This window comes from Ranitomeya imitator, chromosome 1 (genome assembly GCF_032444005.1).
Source record: "Ranitomeya imitator isolate aRanImi1 chromosome 1, aRanImi1.pri, whole genome shotgun sequence".
NCBI classification, from domain to species: domain Eukaryota; kingdom Metazoa; phylum Chordata; class Amphibia; order Anura; family Dendrobatidae; genus Ranitomeya; species Ranitomeya imitator.
The window spans coordinates 1,020,667,364-1,020,685,695 of record NC_091282.1 but is presented as its reverse complement, the minus strand read 5'-3'; the positions used below and the strand labels follow the sequence as shown (position 1 = coordinate 1,020,685,695).

Genomic DNA, 18,332 nt, shown 5'->3' with positions numbered 1-18,332 from the left:
CCATCTCCGCCGTCCTATTCCCAGCTGGTAGCGGCACACCGGTATGGTATTATATTGATTATAGCCTCTAATTTATGTGTTTGCGATTCACCACATACCTTACTTCCCCTGACGAAGCGATACGCGTGGGGCTCTTCTCCTCACACCCCCTCCTTGGTATATGCCTGTCACCTAGGACGCATTTATCTGCAGCATTATCTTGGCTCTTTGGCCCTTGGGCCCCCCCCTCCCTCCACTCCACTCCAGATTCAGCTGAGTATTTGGTTGGCGTGATGCCACTTTTCATACCAGTAGGGGGGCTTTGATTCCTTTTTTCCTTTAGGCTATATTCTACACTTGCGGTATTGTGTCAGTTTCATTCAGACACTGAGGTGTCAATAGTTTTTGCAGCATATATGCTTCTTGTGCCATCTAGACATATTGACTCACCATTAGGTGATCTTGGAATTGTATTTACATTCTTAGAATCTCTACCTTTTGTATATAGCACGTATTTTTCAGGGGCATATATATATTCGTTAGTAGGTGGGGTATATATATACACCCATAGTAGCCTATAGGTGTGTTTTTTCTATATTATCTTCTGCATGTATTTTTAAATATATAGGGGTGTTCTACACACTGTTGTATTTTAAGTGTTTTTATGTCTTTTTCTTGTGGTGTTTAATAAAATGATGTTATATATTTTGCATATTATACGGTTGTGCAGGCCTTGTTTAGTCCATTCTTTTTCTTTTTCTTCTGGATATATATATTAGTGGACTAGGCATTGCACCCGCTGCATATTTACAAGACAGCTAGAGTGCACCCTTAACCCATACATTTTGGTTTGCACGTTAATGACCGGGCCAATTTTTACAATTCTGACCACTGTCCCTTTATGAGGTTATAACTCTGGAACGCTTCAACGGATCTTGGCGATTCTGACATTGTTTTCTCATGACATATTGTACTTCATGTTAGTGGTAAAATTTATTCGATATAACTTGCATTTATTTGTGAAAAAAACGGAAACTTGGCGAAAATTTTGAAAATTTCGCAATTTTCCAACTTTGAATTTTTATACCCTTACATCACAGAGATATGTCATGCAAAATACTTAATAAGTAACATTTTCCATATGTCTACTTTACATCAGCACAATTTTGGAACCAAAATTTTTTTTTGTTAGGCAGTTATAAGGGTTAAAAGTTGACCAGCAATTTCTCATTTTTGCAACACCATTTTTTTTTAGGGACCACATCTCATTTTAAGTCTTTTTGAGGGGTCTATATTATAGAAAATACCCAAGTGTGACACCATTCTAAAAACTGCACCCCTCAAGGTGCTCAAAAAACCACATTCAAGAAGTTTATTAACCCTTCAGGTGTTTTACAGGAATTTTTGGAATGTTTAAATAAAAATGAACATTTAACTTTTTTTCACACACAATTTATTTCAGCTCCAATTTGTTTTATTTTACCAAGGGTAACAGGAGAAAATGGACCCCAAAAGTTGTTGTACAATTTGTCCTGAGTACGTTGATACCCCATATGTGGGGATAAACCACTGATTAGGCGCATGGCAGAGCTCGGAAGGAAAGGAGCGCCATTTGACTTTTCAATGCAAAATTGACTGGAATTGAGATGGGACGCCATGTTGCATTTGGAGAGCCCCTGATGTGCCGAAACATTGAAACCCCCCACATGTGACACCATTTTGGAAAGTAGACCCCTTAAGGAACTTATCTAGATGTGTGGTGAGCACTTTGACCAACCAAGTGCTTCATAGAAGTTTATAATGCAGAGCCGTAAAAATAAGAAATCATATTTTTTCACAAAAATGATCTTTTTGCCCCCAATTTTTTATTTTCCCAAGGGTAAGAGAAGAAATTAGACCACAAAATTTATTGTGCAATTTGTCCTGAGTACGCTGATACCCCATATGTGGGTGTAAACCATTGTTTGGGCGCATGGCAGAGCTCGGAAGGGAAGGAGCGCCATTTGACTTTTCAATGCAAAATTGACTGGAATTGAGATGGGACGCCATGTTGCATTTGGAGAGCCCCTGATGTGCCTAAACATTGAAACCACCCAAAAGTGACACCATTTTGGAAAGTAGACCCCCTAAGGAACTTATCTAGATGTGTTTTGAGAGCTTTGAGCCCCCAAGTATTTCACTACAGTTTATAACGCAGAGCCGTGAAAATAAAAATTCTTTTTTTTTTTCATAAAAATGATTTTTTAGTCCCCAGTTTTGTATTTTCACAAGGGCAACAGGATAAATTGGACCCCAAAAGTTGTTGTCCAATTTGTCCTGTGTACGCTGATACGCCATATGTGGGGGGGAAGCACTGTTTGGGCGCATGGCAGAGCTCGGAAGGGAAGGAGCGCCATTTGGAATACAGACTTAGATGGATTGGTCTGCAGGCGTCACGTTGCATTTGCAGAGCCCCTGATATACCCAAACAGTAGAAACCCCCCACAAGTGACCCCATATTGGAAACTAGACCCCCCAAGGAACTTATCTAGATGTGTTGTGAGAACTTTGAACCCCCAAGTGTTTCACTACAGTTTATAACGCAGAGCCGTGAAAATAAAAATTCTTTTTTTTTCAGAAAAATGATTTTTTAGCCCCCAGTTATGTATTTTCACAAGGGTAACAGGATAAATTGGACCCCAAAAGTTGTTGTCCAATTTGTCCTGTGTACGCTGATACCCCATATGTGGGGGGGAAGCACTGTTTGGGCGCATGGCAGAGCTCGGAAGGGAAGGAGCGCCATTTGGAATACAGACTTAGATGGATTGGTGTGCAGGCGTCACGTTGCATTTGCAGAGCCCCTGATGTACCCAAACAGTACAAACCCCCCACAAGTGACCCCATATTGGAATCTAGACCTCCCAAGGAACCTATCTAGATGTGTTATGAGAACTTTGAACCCCCAAGTGTTTCACTGCAGTTTACAACGCAGAGCCGCGAAAATAAAAAAAATCTTATTTTTCCCACAAAAATGATTTTTACCCCCCACATTTTTATTTTCCCAAGGATAACAAGAGAACTTGGACCCCAAACGTTGTTGTCCAATTTGTCCTGAGTACGGTGATACCCCATATGTTGGGGTAAACCCCTGTTTGGGTGCACCAGAGAGCTCGGAAGGGAAGGAGCACTGTTTTACTTTTTCAACGCAGAATTGGCTGGAATTGAGATCGGACGCCATGTCGCGTTTGGAGAGCCCCTGATGTGCCTGAACAGTGGAAACTCCCCAATTCTACCTGAAACCCTAACCCTAACACACCCCTAACCCTAATCCCAACGGTAACCGTAACCACACCCCTAACCCTGACACACCCCTAATTCTAATCCCAACCCTAATCCCAACCATAAATATAATCCAAACCCTAACCCTAACTTTAGCCCCAACCCTAACCCTAACTTTAGCCCCAGCCCTAACCCTAACTTTAGCTCCAACCCTAACCCCAACCCTAACCCTAGCCCTAATCCTAGCCCTAACCCTAGCTCTAACCCTAGCCCCAACCCTAACCCCAACCCTAGCCCCAACCCTAGCCCCAACCCTAGCCCTAACCCTAGCCCTAACCCTAGCCCTAACCCTAGCCCCAACCCTAACCCTAACCCTAGCCCTAACCCTAGCCCCAACCCTAACCCTAGCCCTAACCCTAGCCCTAACCCTAACCCTAGCCCTGATGGGAAAATGGAAATAAATACACTTTTTTTAATTTTATTATTTTTCCCTAACTAAGGGGGTGATGAAGGGGGGTTTGATTTACTTTTATATTGTTTTTTATATCGGATTTTATGATTGGCAGCCGTCACACACTAAAATACGCTTTTTTATAGCAAAAAAGTTTTTGCGTCTCCACATTTTGAGACCTATAATTTTTCCATATTTTGGTCCACAGAGTCATGTGAGGTCTTGTTTTTTGAGGGACGAGTTGACGTTTTTATTGGTAACATTTTTGGACACGTGACAGTTTTTGATCACTTTTTATTCCGAGTTTTGTGAGGCAGAATGACCAAAAACCAGCTACTCATGAATTTCTTTTGGGGGAGGCGTTTATACCGTTCCGCGTTTGGTAAAGTGGATGAAGCAGTTTTATTCGTCGGGTCAGTACGATTACAGCGATACCTCATTTATATCATTTTTTTATGTTTTGGCGCTTTTATACGATAAAAGCTATTTTATAGAAAAAATAATTATTTTGGCATCGCTTTATTCTCAGGACTATAACTTTTTTATTTTTTTGCATATTATGCTTTGTGGTGGCTCGTTTTTTGCGGGACAAGATGACGTTTTCAGCGGTATCATGGTTATTTATATCCGTCTTTTTGATCGCGTGTTATTCCACTTTTTGTTCGGCGGTATGATAATAAAGCATTGTTTTTTGCTCCTTTTTTTTTTTTCTTACGGTGTTCACTGAAGGGGTTAACTAGTGGGACAGTTTTATAGGTCGGGTCGTTACAGACGCGACGATACTAAATATGTGTACATTTATTGTTTTTTTTTTAGATAAAGAAATGTATTTATGGGAATAATATATATATATTTTTTTATTTATTTAGTAATTTTTTTTTTTTTTACACATGTGGAAATTTTTTTTTTAACTTTTTTACTTTGTCCCAGGGGGGGACATCACAGATCGCCGATCTTACAGTTTGCACAGCACTCTGTAAGATCGGCGATCTCACTGACATCGCTGCAGGCTTACTAGCACCTGCAGGCGACCCGGAAGTACTCCCTGCAGGACCCGGATGCAGCCCCGCGGCCATTTTGGATCCGGGGACTGCAGGGAGAAGACGCTCGGTACACGGTGAGTACATCACCGTGTACCGATCGTCTCAGGGAAGCACGCAGGGAGCCCCCTCCCTGCGCGATGCTTCCCTGCACCGCCGGCACATCGCGATCATGTTTGATCGCGGTGTGCCGGGGGTTAATGTGCCGGGAGCGGTCTGTGACTGCTCCTGGCACATAGTGCCGGATGTCAGCTGCGATAGTCAGCTGACACCCGCCCGCGATCGGCCGCGCTCCCCCCGTGAGCACGGCCGATCTCATATGACGTACTATCCCGTCACTGGGAATTAAGTCCCAGGTCACCTGGACGGGATAGTACGTCATATGCGATTAAGGGGTTAAAAACTGCCATTAATACTGCACTTATGATTCCAGCATAAAGGCTACTTTTGGTTTTCTGTAAGAGTCTGCTCTTTATAAGACTAGAGTTTCTGAAGGTCTATAGTCTATTTTCAGATTGTGTTGTTTATTCCATTTTGTGTGGGCAAATGAGCTGATTGGAAAGTAAATAATCTAAGGCAAGTAAGTGGTTATTTTGACTGCTGAGCAACGTAGCTCCCAAAAGCAGATGCTTTGAATCTTTTCATTTTATTTCTACTTCTGGTACACTTATGAACTAAATGAATAGCAGTTATATTGTGTGGACATGTACGGAATTGGAAACTGTAGGCCATCTATATAGAAATGCCTGCAAGCTAGCTTAATAGAGTTTGCATCATTGGAAATCTCATTGCCAGTGATAACCAGGTTTTAAGCACCCAGCAGTGCAGAGAATCAAATTACTAAACAGTGTATAATTTTCTGTAGTGTTGCTAAGTACAATCTGAGTGAGCGGATTCTGTTCTCGAATAAAATTCCTTTAGTGTTGACAATAGTAATGTGAATCAAATTTGCTCTTATGCAAATTGTCTATGGCGTGGTGCCCTAAGTTTTGTGCAACTTCTTATTAAAACACTATGTCCCAGGGGATCACTGTGTTCTGTTTGCTTCAGGGTCATAGTGTTAATTTTGCTAGGTATAAATCATTTTGGAGAATTGATTGAGTGCCCCACTAAATTTAAGATTTAATGTTATTATTAGTGATGCTTCTGTTCTGTTCCAAATTTATATTCTTATGAGTTTAAACTAAAATCCTGACATAGGGCAGCATAGAACATTATTCATGGTCGAAAGATTTTCTGCTAGGACTGGTCAGCTCTCTTTAAATGTCTGCATTAGTGTTAAAGGGGAACTCATAAGCCAATGTTGAAGCTGGCTCTGATATTATTGTGTCGACCTTGACTGTTAATAATTAATATACAACTAATAATGCTTTCTGTTCCCTATGCTATTTCAGTCCTATAGTATATGTAAGAACTGCGACTGAGCGAAACCATGTGCTAATAATAAAGAATATTTATTATACACACCAAAAGTCAACAGTCGCTTATTTTTATTAACTACCACACTAATATAAGATGCAGTAACAGCACAACAATAATAATACACAATTACCTATCAACTTTCCACCCACGTTACCTAAAACACACACATACTAGCAGCTCAAACACATACATACTAGCAGCTCACCAAACCTAACACCAGCTTTCCCTAGATGAAGATCAAGGGTTTAGTAGCACTGCAGAGATACAGTATATGGAAACAAGGGGTTGCAACAGTCAGGGTGTGAAATAGAGGGGGATATTGCAGGGGTTCGAGTATGCCGGTGATTAATGCTGGTGTCCCACAGGTTACTTAGCACAGAAGGCTCCTCTTGGTGTCGATGGTCAAGGAAAGAGAACCTGGGCTGCTTTTGGGATTTTATAGCCAGCAGAAAAGGGGTGTTTGCATTGCCAGGAGTGGGGGATTATTTGTACCAAGATTCATCCCCCTTTCCCTGACTAAAGGTACCGTCACACAGTGCGATTTTGATCGCTACGACGGCACGATTTGTGACGTTCGAGCGATATAGGTACGATATCGCAGCGTGTGACACGCTCCTGCGATCAGGGACCCCGCTGTGAATCGTACGTCGTAGCACATCGTTTGAAACTTTCTTTCGTCGTCCAGTGTCCCGCTGTGGCGGCATGATCGCATGGTGTGACAAAGGTGTGCACGATATTGTATACGATGTAAAGGGCGGAGGAGCAGGCTACGTAGGAGCGCTGAATTCTCCACCTCCCGTGTGCTGATTGGGCGGTACAATACTGTGCGCTCATTCGACAAAGGACTATTGTTCCCAGCGGATAAAACCGGAGCTCTCGAGCGCGCTATTCATTTCTCTCTGTAGCACGTGCTGTGAACAGAACTCCTAAATTCGCTGGATTCCCTGGACTTTTAACTACTAGACTTTTACCGCAAAAGGTATGTATAACGCTACAGCGTAGCATATGTTGCGCTTCAACGGGGATAAACGCTGGAGTGTGGTTGATTGTTCCTTTGAGTAGGGTAGGCCTGAGAACCTCAGGTACACAGCTGTTGCGTGGCCCAATTAATTAATCCTTTTACAGATCGAGATGGTTGACTGCCCCATTTAATACCAGTAGTAACATATATAGTTATTAGATCAATGGTCAGAACATTGTTTTCTAAGCACGTGTATTTATTGTACGTTTGTTTTCTTTTTAGGAACTATGCTCACTTCCGATGAGAGTTCTGTTGTTGCTGCTGCCCTGGTGTTTGAGGCAGCACGTCTCCAAGAGGAGAGACGTCCTAAACGAAAACGTCGCATGTGGACCCGGAGCTGGCTGCAGAAAAGATCCACATTGTCACACATGGGTCTCATAAGAGAGTTACGTGACAATAACCCTCAAGATTTCCGAAACTACCTTCGGATGTCCGAGGAATCCTTCAAAATAATACTGTCTGCTGTTACGCCACTCATACAAAGGTGTGATACGCCGATGCGTGCAGCCGTGCCCGTGGAGGAAAGGTTGGCGGTGACACTGCGCTTCCTGGCAACAGGAAGGTCTCTTCAGGATTTGCAGTTTTCCGCAGCTGTTTCCAGACCTTTCCTGAGCGTTGTGATTCCGGAGACATGCGAGGCCATTGTGCAGAGCTTAAGGCATTATATGGAGGTACTACTATATTTGTTTGGCTGCTGTGTTATGTCGATATATTATACTAGCTATTGAACCCGTTCTACGCCCTGATGGCGAGCATTTCTTTTTTTTTTTTTTTTTTTTTTTTAAATTCTTTATTTAAAGTTTTCAAATAACATAAACAAATATCAATAAACATGATGGCGAGCATTTCTATAGGTATATGTTCTGCCCCCAATTCTGACATGTGCTGCTGTGATCCTGCGCCTCCATTCTGACATGTGCTGCTACCATTTTGCGGCTCCATTCTGATATGTGCTGCTCCAACCCTGCGCCACCCTTTTTTATTTGCTGCTCCCAACGTAATTTTATTGATTATATTATTTAGATATATTGTTTAGCACCCCCTCTGAGTCACCGAAGCAATCACTGTAGGATGTCCACATGAGAGTGTATGTGCATAATATATTTGACCTAATTTGTACATGTTTCCTTCTCATCTTGCAGTTTCCCAAGATGGCGGATGACTGGAAGAGGATTGCTTCCGATTTTGATGAGCTGTGGCAGTTTCCAAACTGCGGTGGTGCATTAGATGGAAAGCATGTGCGCATCACGCAACCAGCCAACTCTGGATCCTTTTTTTTCAACTACAAAGGATATTTCAGTGTGATCCTCATGGCCCTTGTCAATGCAAACTATGAGTTTGTCGATGTGAATGTTGGCATGAATGGTCGAGTCTCCGACGGTGGTGTTTTTGAACACACTTCATTTGGGGAAAGCTTGAGGAACAATGAACTGCTGTTGCCACTAAATGAAGACACAAAAGCAAACCTAAATTTTGTCTTCATCGCTGATGAAGCTTTCCCTCTTCATCCACATTTGCTGAAGCCATTTGCACAGAGAACACTCACACCGGAGCGCAGAATCTTTAATTACCGGTTGTCGAGGGCCCGTCGTGTGGTTGAAAATGCCTTTGGGATAATGGCAAATCGGTTTAGAGTGTTCCACACAGCTATCAACTTGAAGCTGCCGTCTATAGACTTTGTGGTTTTGGCATGCTGTGTGCTCCATAATTTCCTGAGACGTCATGATACGAGCTCCTATTCTCCTCCTTCGTTTATTGATGCAGTGGACGCAAGAACCGGAGATATTGTGCCCGGGGAATGGCGTACACAACCTGATAATTTTACAGCTCTTCAAGCTCTTGGATCTGGCAGACAGGCAGACGATGCAAGGGACTGTCGCGAAAAATACTGTCAGTACTTTAATGGTTCTGGAGCTGTACCCTGGCAGGATCGCGCCGTATAAAAAAAATTTTTTTTTTGCTTTGCTGTCATATAAACCTCTCTAAATAACTTTAAATGTGATGCCTATAAAATGGTGCTGTTAACCCTTATAGCTTGGTAAACATTAAAGAAATAATGCGAAGATTTTTGGTTTTTTTTGTAACACTTTCTTGGTTTTAAATTATTTTACAACAAAATATAACATAACCCCCCCCCCAAAAAAAAAATTATCTCCGGCCCAAGAGGTGTCGCAGCGTCACGCCCTGCTGCTCCACTTGACTCTGGAGGAGCGCTGCTGTCTGCTGCAGGAGCGCTGCTGTCCGCTCCAGTCGCAATTGTCTCGCCAGGAGCTCTCTTACGGTGGGCGGTTCTGTGGATAGAAGAGGTTGGAGAACCAACGTTGATTCCACTGGCGATGTAAATTTTATTAAATTTTACAGTTTTAGTTGTCTATGGTGACATCCAGCAGAAAACCACTCGCATTATCTTGATACTTACGGAGAAGGGACGCCGGTTCCTCATTGCCAGAACCAGAGCTGCTAATGTCCCATCCCAGCGATCTGGCCTCTGCTGCAGCAGCTAAAAGGAAATAATAACAGATCTGGTTAACTATGGAACACGCCGTTGGGAAGCGCTCGCTGTTTTGGTCACTTACGTATGTTAGCTTCTGGGGAGAATGCCGCCGACCCGGGGGAGGAAGAGGAGTGTCGAAAGGGAGGTGTTGAGGGTGGTGTAGGGGTGCGAGGCCGTCTGCTGTCTGGTGGTGGCGTGGTAGGCCGCTGGGTCATTACTGCGTCTGTAATGTATTCAAATATTTCCGCTACCCTCTTATGTCCCGTATGCAGTTGAAAAACTGTAATCTATGATTGTTAACTTACGTGACGTCACGGACTGTGGGCTCCCGCTGGTGGTGGATGCTGTGGTGCTGCTGGCAATGGCAGGTACCTGTTGCCGCCGCTGTCTCTCTACACAGAAAGTTAACAAACGCAATCTTTAAAAACACATGTAGAGTGCTGCAGATCAAAGCTAACAATATACTGAAACATAAAATTTATATCACACTTCACAGGGGTGCGAGGGTGCATGGTCGCAACAGATGGTGGAGGCGTGGTAGGCCGCTGGGTCATTACTGCGTCTGTAATGTCTTCAAATATTTCAGCTACCCTGTTATGTCCCGTGTGATGTTAAAAAAAAAATGCAATAAATGATTGTGAACTTACGTGATGTCCCGGACAGTGGGCTCCCACTGGTGCCTGAAGATGGGGTACTGGTGGCAATGGTGTGTCTGACTTGCCGCCGCTGTCTCTCTACACCTAAAGTAAAGAATCACAATGTTTACACACAAATGTTGAGTGCTGCAGAGCAAAGCTTACAATATACTCAAACATAAAATAGAGATCACACTTTACAGGGGTGCGATACTCTGACATGTCTGTGGGCTCTGGTGTTCAATGGTCTTCCTGTCTTTGGAAAACGTATTATTTCATCAGTAGGCCAACCTCCTCCGTTAATATTTATGGGAAATTGAGAAAGTAAAAATTATGGACATCTTAATAATTTCAAGATGGTGGTTGAGATTAGGGAACCCGACAAGTTTTCTCACAGACAACGCATATTCTGCTTGGAAAATAACTAAATTTTAACAAAACGGGGCATGTGTTTTAATGCATTTCAGGTCACGTTGGCAACCATGAGCGCAAGCCTCCCTCCCAAACCCCCCCCCCTCCTGACAGCATGCATCTCCCAATCCCCCCATACTAGTACTTGCCTCGCCTTGCCTCCGCACGCAACTCAGCAAACATTTGTGGCGTTTTATAGCGGAGGTCAGCCCATTTTTTACGCAGCTGAAGCTGACTGCGGCAGACGCCAAACCTCCTCTCCATCATTCTTGTTATGTGGCCAAGCACTTCTCGCTTGTGGATGTGTGGGTGGGCAGGGCGGCTCTCCAGACCTTCGTAATCCATGGCATCCATCTGACTAATAAAAAAAAGGATTTCTGGCTGCCCCAGAGGAGCAGAACGCATTCTCGCCGCCATTTTAGATGGAATGACCCTGAACAGCAACGCCCAGAGGAGGAGCAGCGCTCCGCCATCCTGCCGCGCGATTGGCATCGCAATAGCGTTGCCGTTTATGAACAGCGTCACATTTGTGACGACTGAGCGTTAAGAAAGGAACGCACATAGTAAATGCCGTTCGAAGGATCGTTATATAACGCCGGAGCGGCACGTAATGTACGCTCGTGGTCTATGACGGCGTGATGACGTACAGCGTTCCTGCGTGCCTGCCCTAGCTTGTTTTTGTCCCCTGACATCATGATAATGGCTGCCAGTCGCCGTGGTCCACCTATGGGCATCCCAGAGCTCAAGTTCCTTATTGGAACAATGGATAGGATGCAGTATGAAACCACAGGGATGGTGCTGCACCGCAACCAGCACAAGGAGGAAGTTGTCCGTGTGGTGTCTGAGGGCCTCAGGAAGCGGTTTGGGATAACTCGCAGCAAGGCCCAGATAGTGAAAAAATGGGGCGATCTCAAGTCCAAAAGTCCAGAGCGCCTGCAGGAGCTTCGCCAGGAGATTCGCAGAGGTTAGTACTCAGGTACCCAAAAGTATGTGGCACAGCTATGGGGCAGTTTGAACGTTGCAGAGCCACTATGTGCCACAGCTATGGGACAGTATGAACGTTGCAGAGCCACTATGTGCCACAGCTATGGGACAGTTTGAATGTTGCAGAGCCACTATGTGCCACAGCTATGGGACAGTATGAACGTTGCAGAGCCACTATGTGCCACAGCTATGGGACAGTTTGAATGTTGCAGAGCCACTATGTGCCACAGCTATGGGACAGTTTGAACGTTGCAGAGCCACTATGTGCCACAGCTATGGGACAGTATGAACGTTGCAGAGCCACTATGTGCCACAGCTATGGGACAGTTTGAATGTTGCAGAGCCACTATGTGCCACAGCTATGGGACAGTATGAACGTTGCAGAGCCACTATGTGCCACACCTATGGGACAGTTTGAACGTTGCAGAGCCACTATGTGCCACAGCTATGGGACAGTATGAACGTTGCAGAGCCACTATGTGCCACAGCTATGGGACAGTTTGAATGTTGCAGAGCCACTATGTGCCACAGCTATGGGACAGTTTGAATGTTGCAGAGCCACTATGTGCCACAGCTATGGGACAGTATGAACGTTGCAGAGCCACTATGTGCCACACCTATGGGACAGTTTGAACGTTGCAGAGCCACTATGTGCCACAGCTATGGGACAGTATGAACGTTGCAGAGCCACTATGTGCCACACCTATGGGACAGTTTCAACGTTGCAGAGCCACTATGTGCCACAGTTATGGGACAGTTTCAACGTTGCAGTGCCACAGCTATGGGACAGTTTGAACGTTGCAGAGCCACTATGTCCAACAGCTATGGGACAGTATGAACGGTGAAAAGTACTATGTGGCACAGCTAACTGCTGACCGAACTTTTTTTTTCCTTCACAGAGGCAAAGAGACAGCGCCGCCGTAGACACGAGGCATCACACACCGCCTCTGAAGTCCAAGAGCCCTCCGGGTCAAAGACAACTGATCCTAGTAGGTTCCCACAATAATGTGATTTGGATTTGGTTGCAGGTCCCCTCCTCCCCCCCCCGGCAGCCAGTGTTGCCATATATGCTAACAGACCTTTTTTTTTTTAATTTTTTTTTTCCTTCACAGAGGCAAAGAGACAGCGCCGCCGTAGACACGAGGCATCACACACCGCCTCTGAAGTCCAAGAGCCCTCCGGGTCAAAGACAACTGATCCTAGTAGGTTCCCACAATAATGTGATTTGGATTTGGTTGCAGGTCCCCTCCTCCCCCCCCCGGCAGCCAGTGTTGCCATATATGCTAACAGACCTTTTTTTTAAAAAAAATTTTTTTCCTTCACAGAGGCAAAGACACAGCGCCGCCGTAGCGACGAGGCTTCTCACACCGCCTCTGAAGTCCCAGAGCCCTCCGGGTCAAAGACAACTGATCCTAGTAGGTTCCCACAATAATGTGATTTGGATTTGGTTGCAGGTCCCCTCCTCCCCCCCCCCCGCAGCCAGTGTTGCCATATATGCTGACAGACCTTTTTTTTTTTTTTTTTCCCCTTCACAGAGGCAAAGACACAGCACCACCGCCGCCACGAGGCATCCCGCACAGCCTCTTCTACATCTGTGCCCTCCGGGTCTACTCCTCCAGATCCTAGTAGGTTCCCACAATTATGTGATTTGGATTCTGTTGCAGGTCCCCTCTTCCCCCCCACCCCCTCCCCCGGCAGCCAGTGTTGCCATATATGCTGACAGACCTTTTTTTTTTTGTTCCCTTCACAGAGGCAAAGAGACAGCGCCGCCGTAGCGACGAGGCTTCTCACACCGCCTCTGAAGTCCCAGAGCCCTCCGGGTCAAAGACAACTGATCCTAGTAGGTTCCCACAATAATGTGATTTGGATTTGGTTGCAGGTCCCCTCCTCCCCCCCCCGGCAGCCAGTGTTGCCATATATGCTGACAGACCTTTTTTTTTTTTTTTTCCCCTTCACAGAGGCAAAGACACAGCACCACCGCCGCCACGAGGCATCCCGCACAGCCTCTTCTACATCTGTGCCCTCCGGGTCTACTCCTCCAGATCCTAGTAGGTTCCCACAATTATGTGATTTGGATTCTGTTGCAGGTCCCCTCTTCCCCCCCACCCCCTCCCCCGGCAGCCAGTGTTGCCATATATGCTGACAGACCTTTTTTTTTTTTGTTCCCTTCACAGAGGCAAAGAGACAGCGCCGCCGCCTACAGCACAAGGCATTCGACACAGACTCAGATCCCGAAGTGCCCTCCGTGCCTCAACATCCTAGTAGGTTCCCACAATAAAGTTATTTTGATTTTGTTGCAGGCCCACTCTTTCACCCCCAACCCAAACACCCCCCCCAAGTCAGTTTTGCCCTTATATGCTGACTGTTTTTTTTTTTTTCCTTCACAGAAGCAAAGACACATCGGGAGACTACTGTGTTATTAATGTTATGTTTTTTGACCCACAGCTGTCGTCACTGTGAACAAGGAGGATCTTGAAGCCGGCATAGAAAAGCTAATCCACACTATGGCGCGTATTCAGGAGCAGCACAATGTGGCAATGGAGGAGCTGCAGAAGCTGCGGGACATGTGCCAGCAGTTGTAGGCGGGCCAATAAGACATTTTTGGTTGTTACAATAAAAATATTTAGTTTAACTATCATTCCATTTTTTTTGTATTAGTTTACTGTACATGAATTTGTTACGTTAATTTGTGCCCTCATACAGTGCTGTGATCGAGACACACCAATCAAAAAGTAGTGATAGAATTTCTAATAAAAGCTTTTATTTGAAACATTATTTTAACAAGACAATAAAATAAAAAGGAATGTAAAAGAAGTTAGGAAATCACAAATTATGATACGACGATTGTTCCGGCTGAAAACTTTGGTGCCTGATGGGCGAAGCCATATGTGACGGTATTGGCGTGTAGGAGTTATTAGGGGGTGGCTGGCCGAAGTGGGAAACGTGAGCATTGTGTCGCATCGATGTCTGACACTGTGACCAACCATTGTAATTTGATGGCTCTGTCCGCTGTATTGGCCGGGAAGAGACCAAACAAGTGTTCTTGTCCAAATCGCCATCTGTACCCCTGTTTACTGCTTCCATAATCAGACGCTCTGCTAGTATTCTTTGGTTGTCGTCCATTTTGGCCAGTTTGTCAACCACATAGTGTCCAAACCCCTGCAACGCAGGGCTAACATTTCTTGTCAACACCTTCTTTGCAAGGCTCAATAGTTCATGTGAGGCGTCTGAGGTGGCTTTCCGTTTTCTTGGACCTTGCCTCGATTGAGTCCTGGCAGGTGCAGCCTCCACTAAATCTGTTGTCGTGCAGTCCTGTGAACAGTCCAGTGTACTCTCCTGCGCACTGTCATCCTGGGGGGGAAAAAAAAAACAAGTTATGAACCCGGCAACAAAAAGTTGTACCACCATAACCGCATCCAAACTATATATTCGTAGTAGGTAAAAAAAAGATTATAATATATTTTAAGCTTAGTAATATTCTTTAACCCTCCCTTTTATTTAATACTTTGAACTACACTGTTCTGACTGCTAGGGGAACCTGACGAATATTTTATAGTCTAAATAGTCTCAACAAGAGTACATCGGCAGCTTGAAGCGATACTATTTTCTATATTGCTTAGTTGGTATGGTTTAGATATATCGCCATTTCATACATATTAAGTTCCCCATATAATACTTGACTGCGACAGGGTTACTTATGTGTACATGTTTTTGTAACAACTTCAAACTGATGTGATAATCAGAAGTATAAAACATAAAATGCCGAGAAAAATTATGTAATTATAGGACACATTGGTGAACTTTCGTCCAAAGAGCTACTTACTTGTTGCCCTTGTGACTCCTGCTCGGCGTGGTTCTCCGAAACAATTTGTTCCACAGGTGCCAAGTTGCGAAGACACGTGGAAGTCCGTGGCACCTCTTGGTCCCTCAGAAAATTAAGATGTTCAAAATACCAAAGTTTTGGCACATAAACATCTTCAGTGGAAGCTCCGGACCTTGTAGTCTGAAGAACCTTGTTCAGCTCCTTCCTCCACACCGTGCGGAGCGCCTGGATTTTCTTTTTAATAACTGCTTCGTTTGCTGCCTCTTCTGGTGCATGACGATTGTAAAGCTCAATGAGCTTTAAGTAACCCTCCCTCCTCTTTTCCCTGTTACAATACTCAGGAGATTTGATTTTCCAGAGGCAGGGAAAAGACTGATAAATTTCGATGAAATCCCTGATGAACTCCACACGATTTGACATCTGAAAAATAATTATAAAAAAAAATTACATGGTTGACAAAGAGTCCTTTAAACAATACTTTTACCAGTGTGCCAAACGCTTAACAACAGCAGCCACACAAAGCGCTCATGCCTACCATCGCTTCTTCCATCTGCCACGCCATAGGCCACCATAAGCCAAAACAGTGTACCGCCCGCTTCCCTACAGCAGCCACACAAAGCGCTCATGGTGACCATACATTGTACCATCTGCCACGCTCTAGCTCACGAGACACAACAAGTCATAACCAGTCACAACAGCGTACCATCCGCATCGCTACTTCCATCTGCCGCGCCATAGGCCACTACCGCCCGCTTCCCCACAGCAGCCACACAAAGCACTCATGGTGACCATACATTGTACCATCTGCCACGCTCTAGCTCACCAGACACAACCGGTCATAACCAGTCACAACAGCGTACCATCCGCATCGCTTCAGCGGCGGAACGAAGCGGTCATGCCGACCAAACTGCGTCCCATCTACCACGCTGTAGCCCACCAGTCACGACCAGTCACAACCAGTCACAACAGCGTACCATCCGCATCGCTACTTCCATCTGCCGTGCCATAGGCCACTACCGCCCGCTTCCCCACAGCAGCCACACAAAGCGCTCATGGTGACCATACATTGTACCATCTGCCACGCTCTAGCTCACCAGACACAACCGGTCATAACCAGTCACAACAGCGTACCATCCGCATCGCTTCAGCGGCGGAACGAAGCGGTCATGCCGACCAAACTGCGTCCCATCTACCACGCTGTAGCCCACCAGTCACGACCAGTCACAACCAGTCACAACAGCGTACCATCCGCATCGCTACTTCCATCTGCCGCGCCATAGGCCACTACCGCCCGCTTCCCCACAGCAGCCACACAAAGCGCTCATGGTGACCATACATTGTACCATCTGCCACGCTCTAGCTCACCAGACACAACCGGTCATAACCAGTCACAACAGCGTACCATCCGCATCGCTTCAGCGGCGGAACGAAGCGGTCATGCCGACCAAACTGCGTCCCATCTACCACGCTGTAGCCCACCAGTCACGACCAGTCACAACAGCGTACCATCTGCCACATTGTAGCCCTCCAGTCACAACAGTGTACCATCCGCTTCGCTTCAGCGGTGGAACGAAGCACTCATGCCGTCCATACAGCGTTCCATCCACCACGCCCAAGCGGTTTACATACCTCGAAGCAGCGGTGCAAAGCGTGGTATATTCAGCGAAGTACAAAATTCCAATGTCCAGGTCCACCAAGTGTCCAAGTACGAAGTGAAGAAAGGAAATTTTGAAAGCAGTGAGGTGGCATTGGGAACAATAGCGCTCAGGTGACAAATTTTCCAACCAATTGTGTGCACAGAACCTTTGGCCTATCAGCACACTAGCTAGTAGCACAACACGCCCCCAGTGAACAACGTCACGCACAAATTATGCAAAATTTGCTCTGAATCGTCGTGTGTGACACGACCGTACGACTGTCCCATACGACTTCTACATCGCAAATACGTCATGAATTTATCGCTTCAGCGTCGTGCATCGTGTAGTGTGACCGCAGTCTACGATGTTTGAAACGATAATTAAGCGACGATGCAACGTCACAAATCGTGCCGTCGTAGCGATCAAAATTGCACTGTGTGACGGCACCCTGAGAGTTATTATGTACTTTTGTAACCTTATCTGCTAGGACATAATGGAACAATTGTTTTTACCAGCTGTCCCATTTCTGTTGACACTTCCTTAACAGAACTATTGTCCGTCTGCTTCTGATATGCCTGACTAGGCATTACCTTTATTCAGGTCATATCTCCCCCCACTAGCAGATATGGATCTCAATCAATGATTCTTTGCTCTCCACCTACATTTTGCACACCAGCGGGAGCATAAACGTACAGTATATATAGATATGTTGAGACACTTCCCTTAACAGTTAGTAAATAATTTCATCCCGAATGAGATCTGCATTCTTCTGTTCCTTTATCTATACAAGAAACTATCAGTTGTAGTGACATCCCTACCCCCCTAAACAATGGACATACTATCCAATCAGTGCTGCAAGTGTCAGTCTGTCTGTGGGCACACCTCTTTACCAATCAGAATTGTAGCACCCTGTTATCAATTCGTAAGAAAAAATAATCCAAGCAGACTTAGGGTACCGTCACACTAAGCAACGCTGCAGCGATACCGACAACAATGTCGATCGCTGCAGCGTCGCTGTTTGGTCGCTGGAGAGCTGTCACACAGACAGCTCTCCAGCGACCAACGATCCCGAGGTCCCCGGTAACCAGGGTAAACATCGGGTTACTAAGCGCAGGGCCGCGCTTAGTAACCCGATGTTTACCATGGTTACCAGCGTAAACGTTAAAAAAACAAACAC

The 18,332-nt window shown here is 45.3% G+C and overlaps 2 protein-coding genes across 3 annotated transcripts in view; one reads left to right on the top strand and one right to left on the bottom strand.

Moving 5' to 3' along the window:
- The window catches only part of INPP4B (inositol polyphosphate-4-phosphatase type II B), a 1,184,089-nt gene that overhangs the window by 271,177 nt on the left and 894,580 nt on the right, over window positions 1-18,332 (top strand). The gene's annotated exons all lie outside the window — the stretch shown is intronic.
- Window positions 14,372-15,966, bottom strand: LOC138658265 (uncharacterized). The gene is made up of 2 exons (XM_069745749.1): window positions 15,519-15,966; window positions 14,372-15,046 (listed from the first exon to the last, which is right to left on the bottom strand). Exons 1-2 carry the CDS (start codon window positions 15,936-15,938, stop codon window positions 14,519-14,521), a joined length of 948 nt encoding a protein of 315 aa, XP_069601850.1. The 5' UTR covers window positions 15,939-15,966; the 3' UTR covers window positions 14,372-14,518.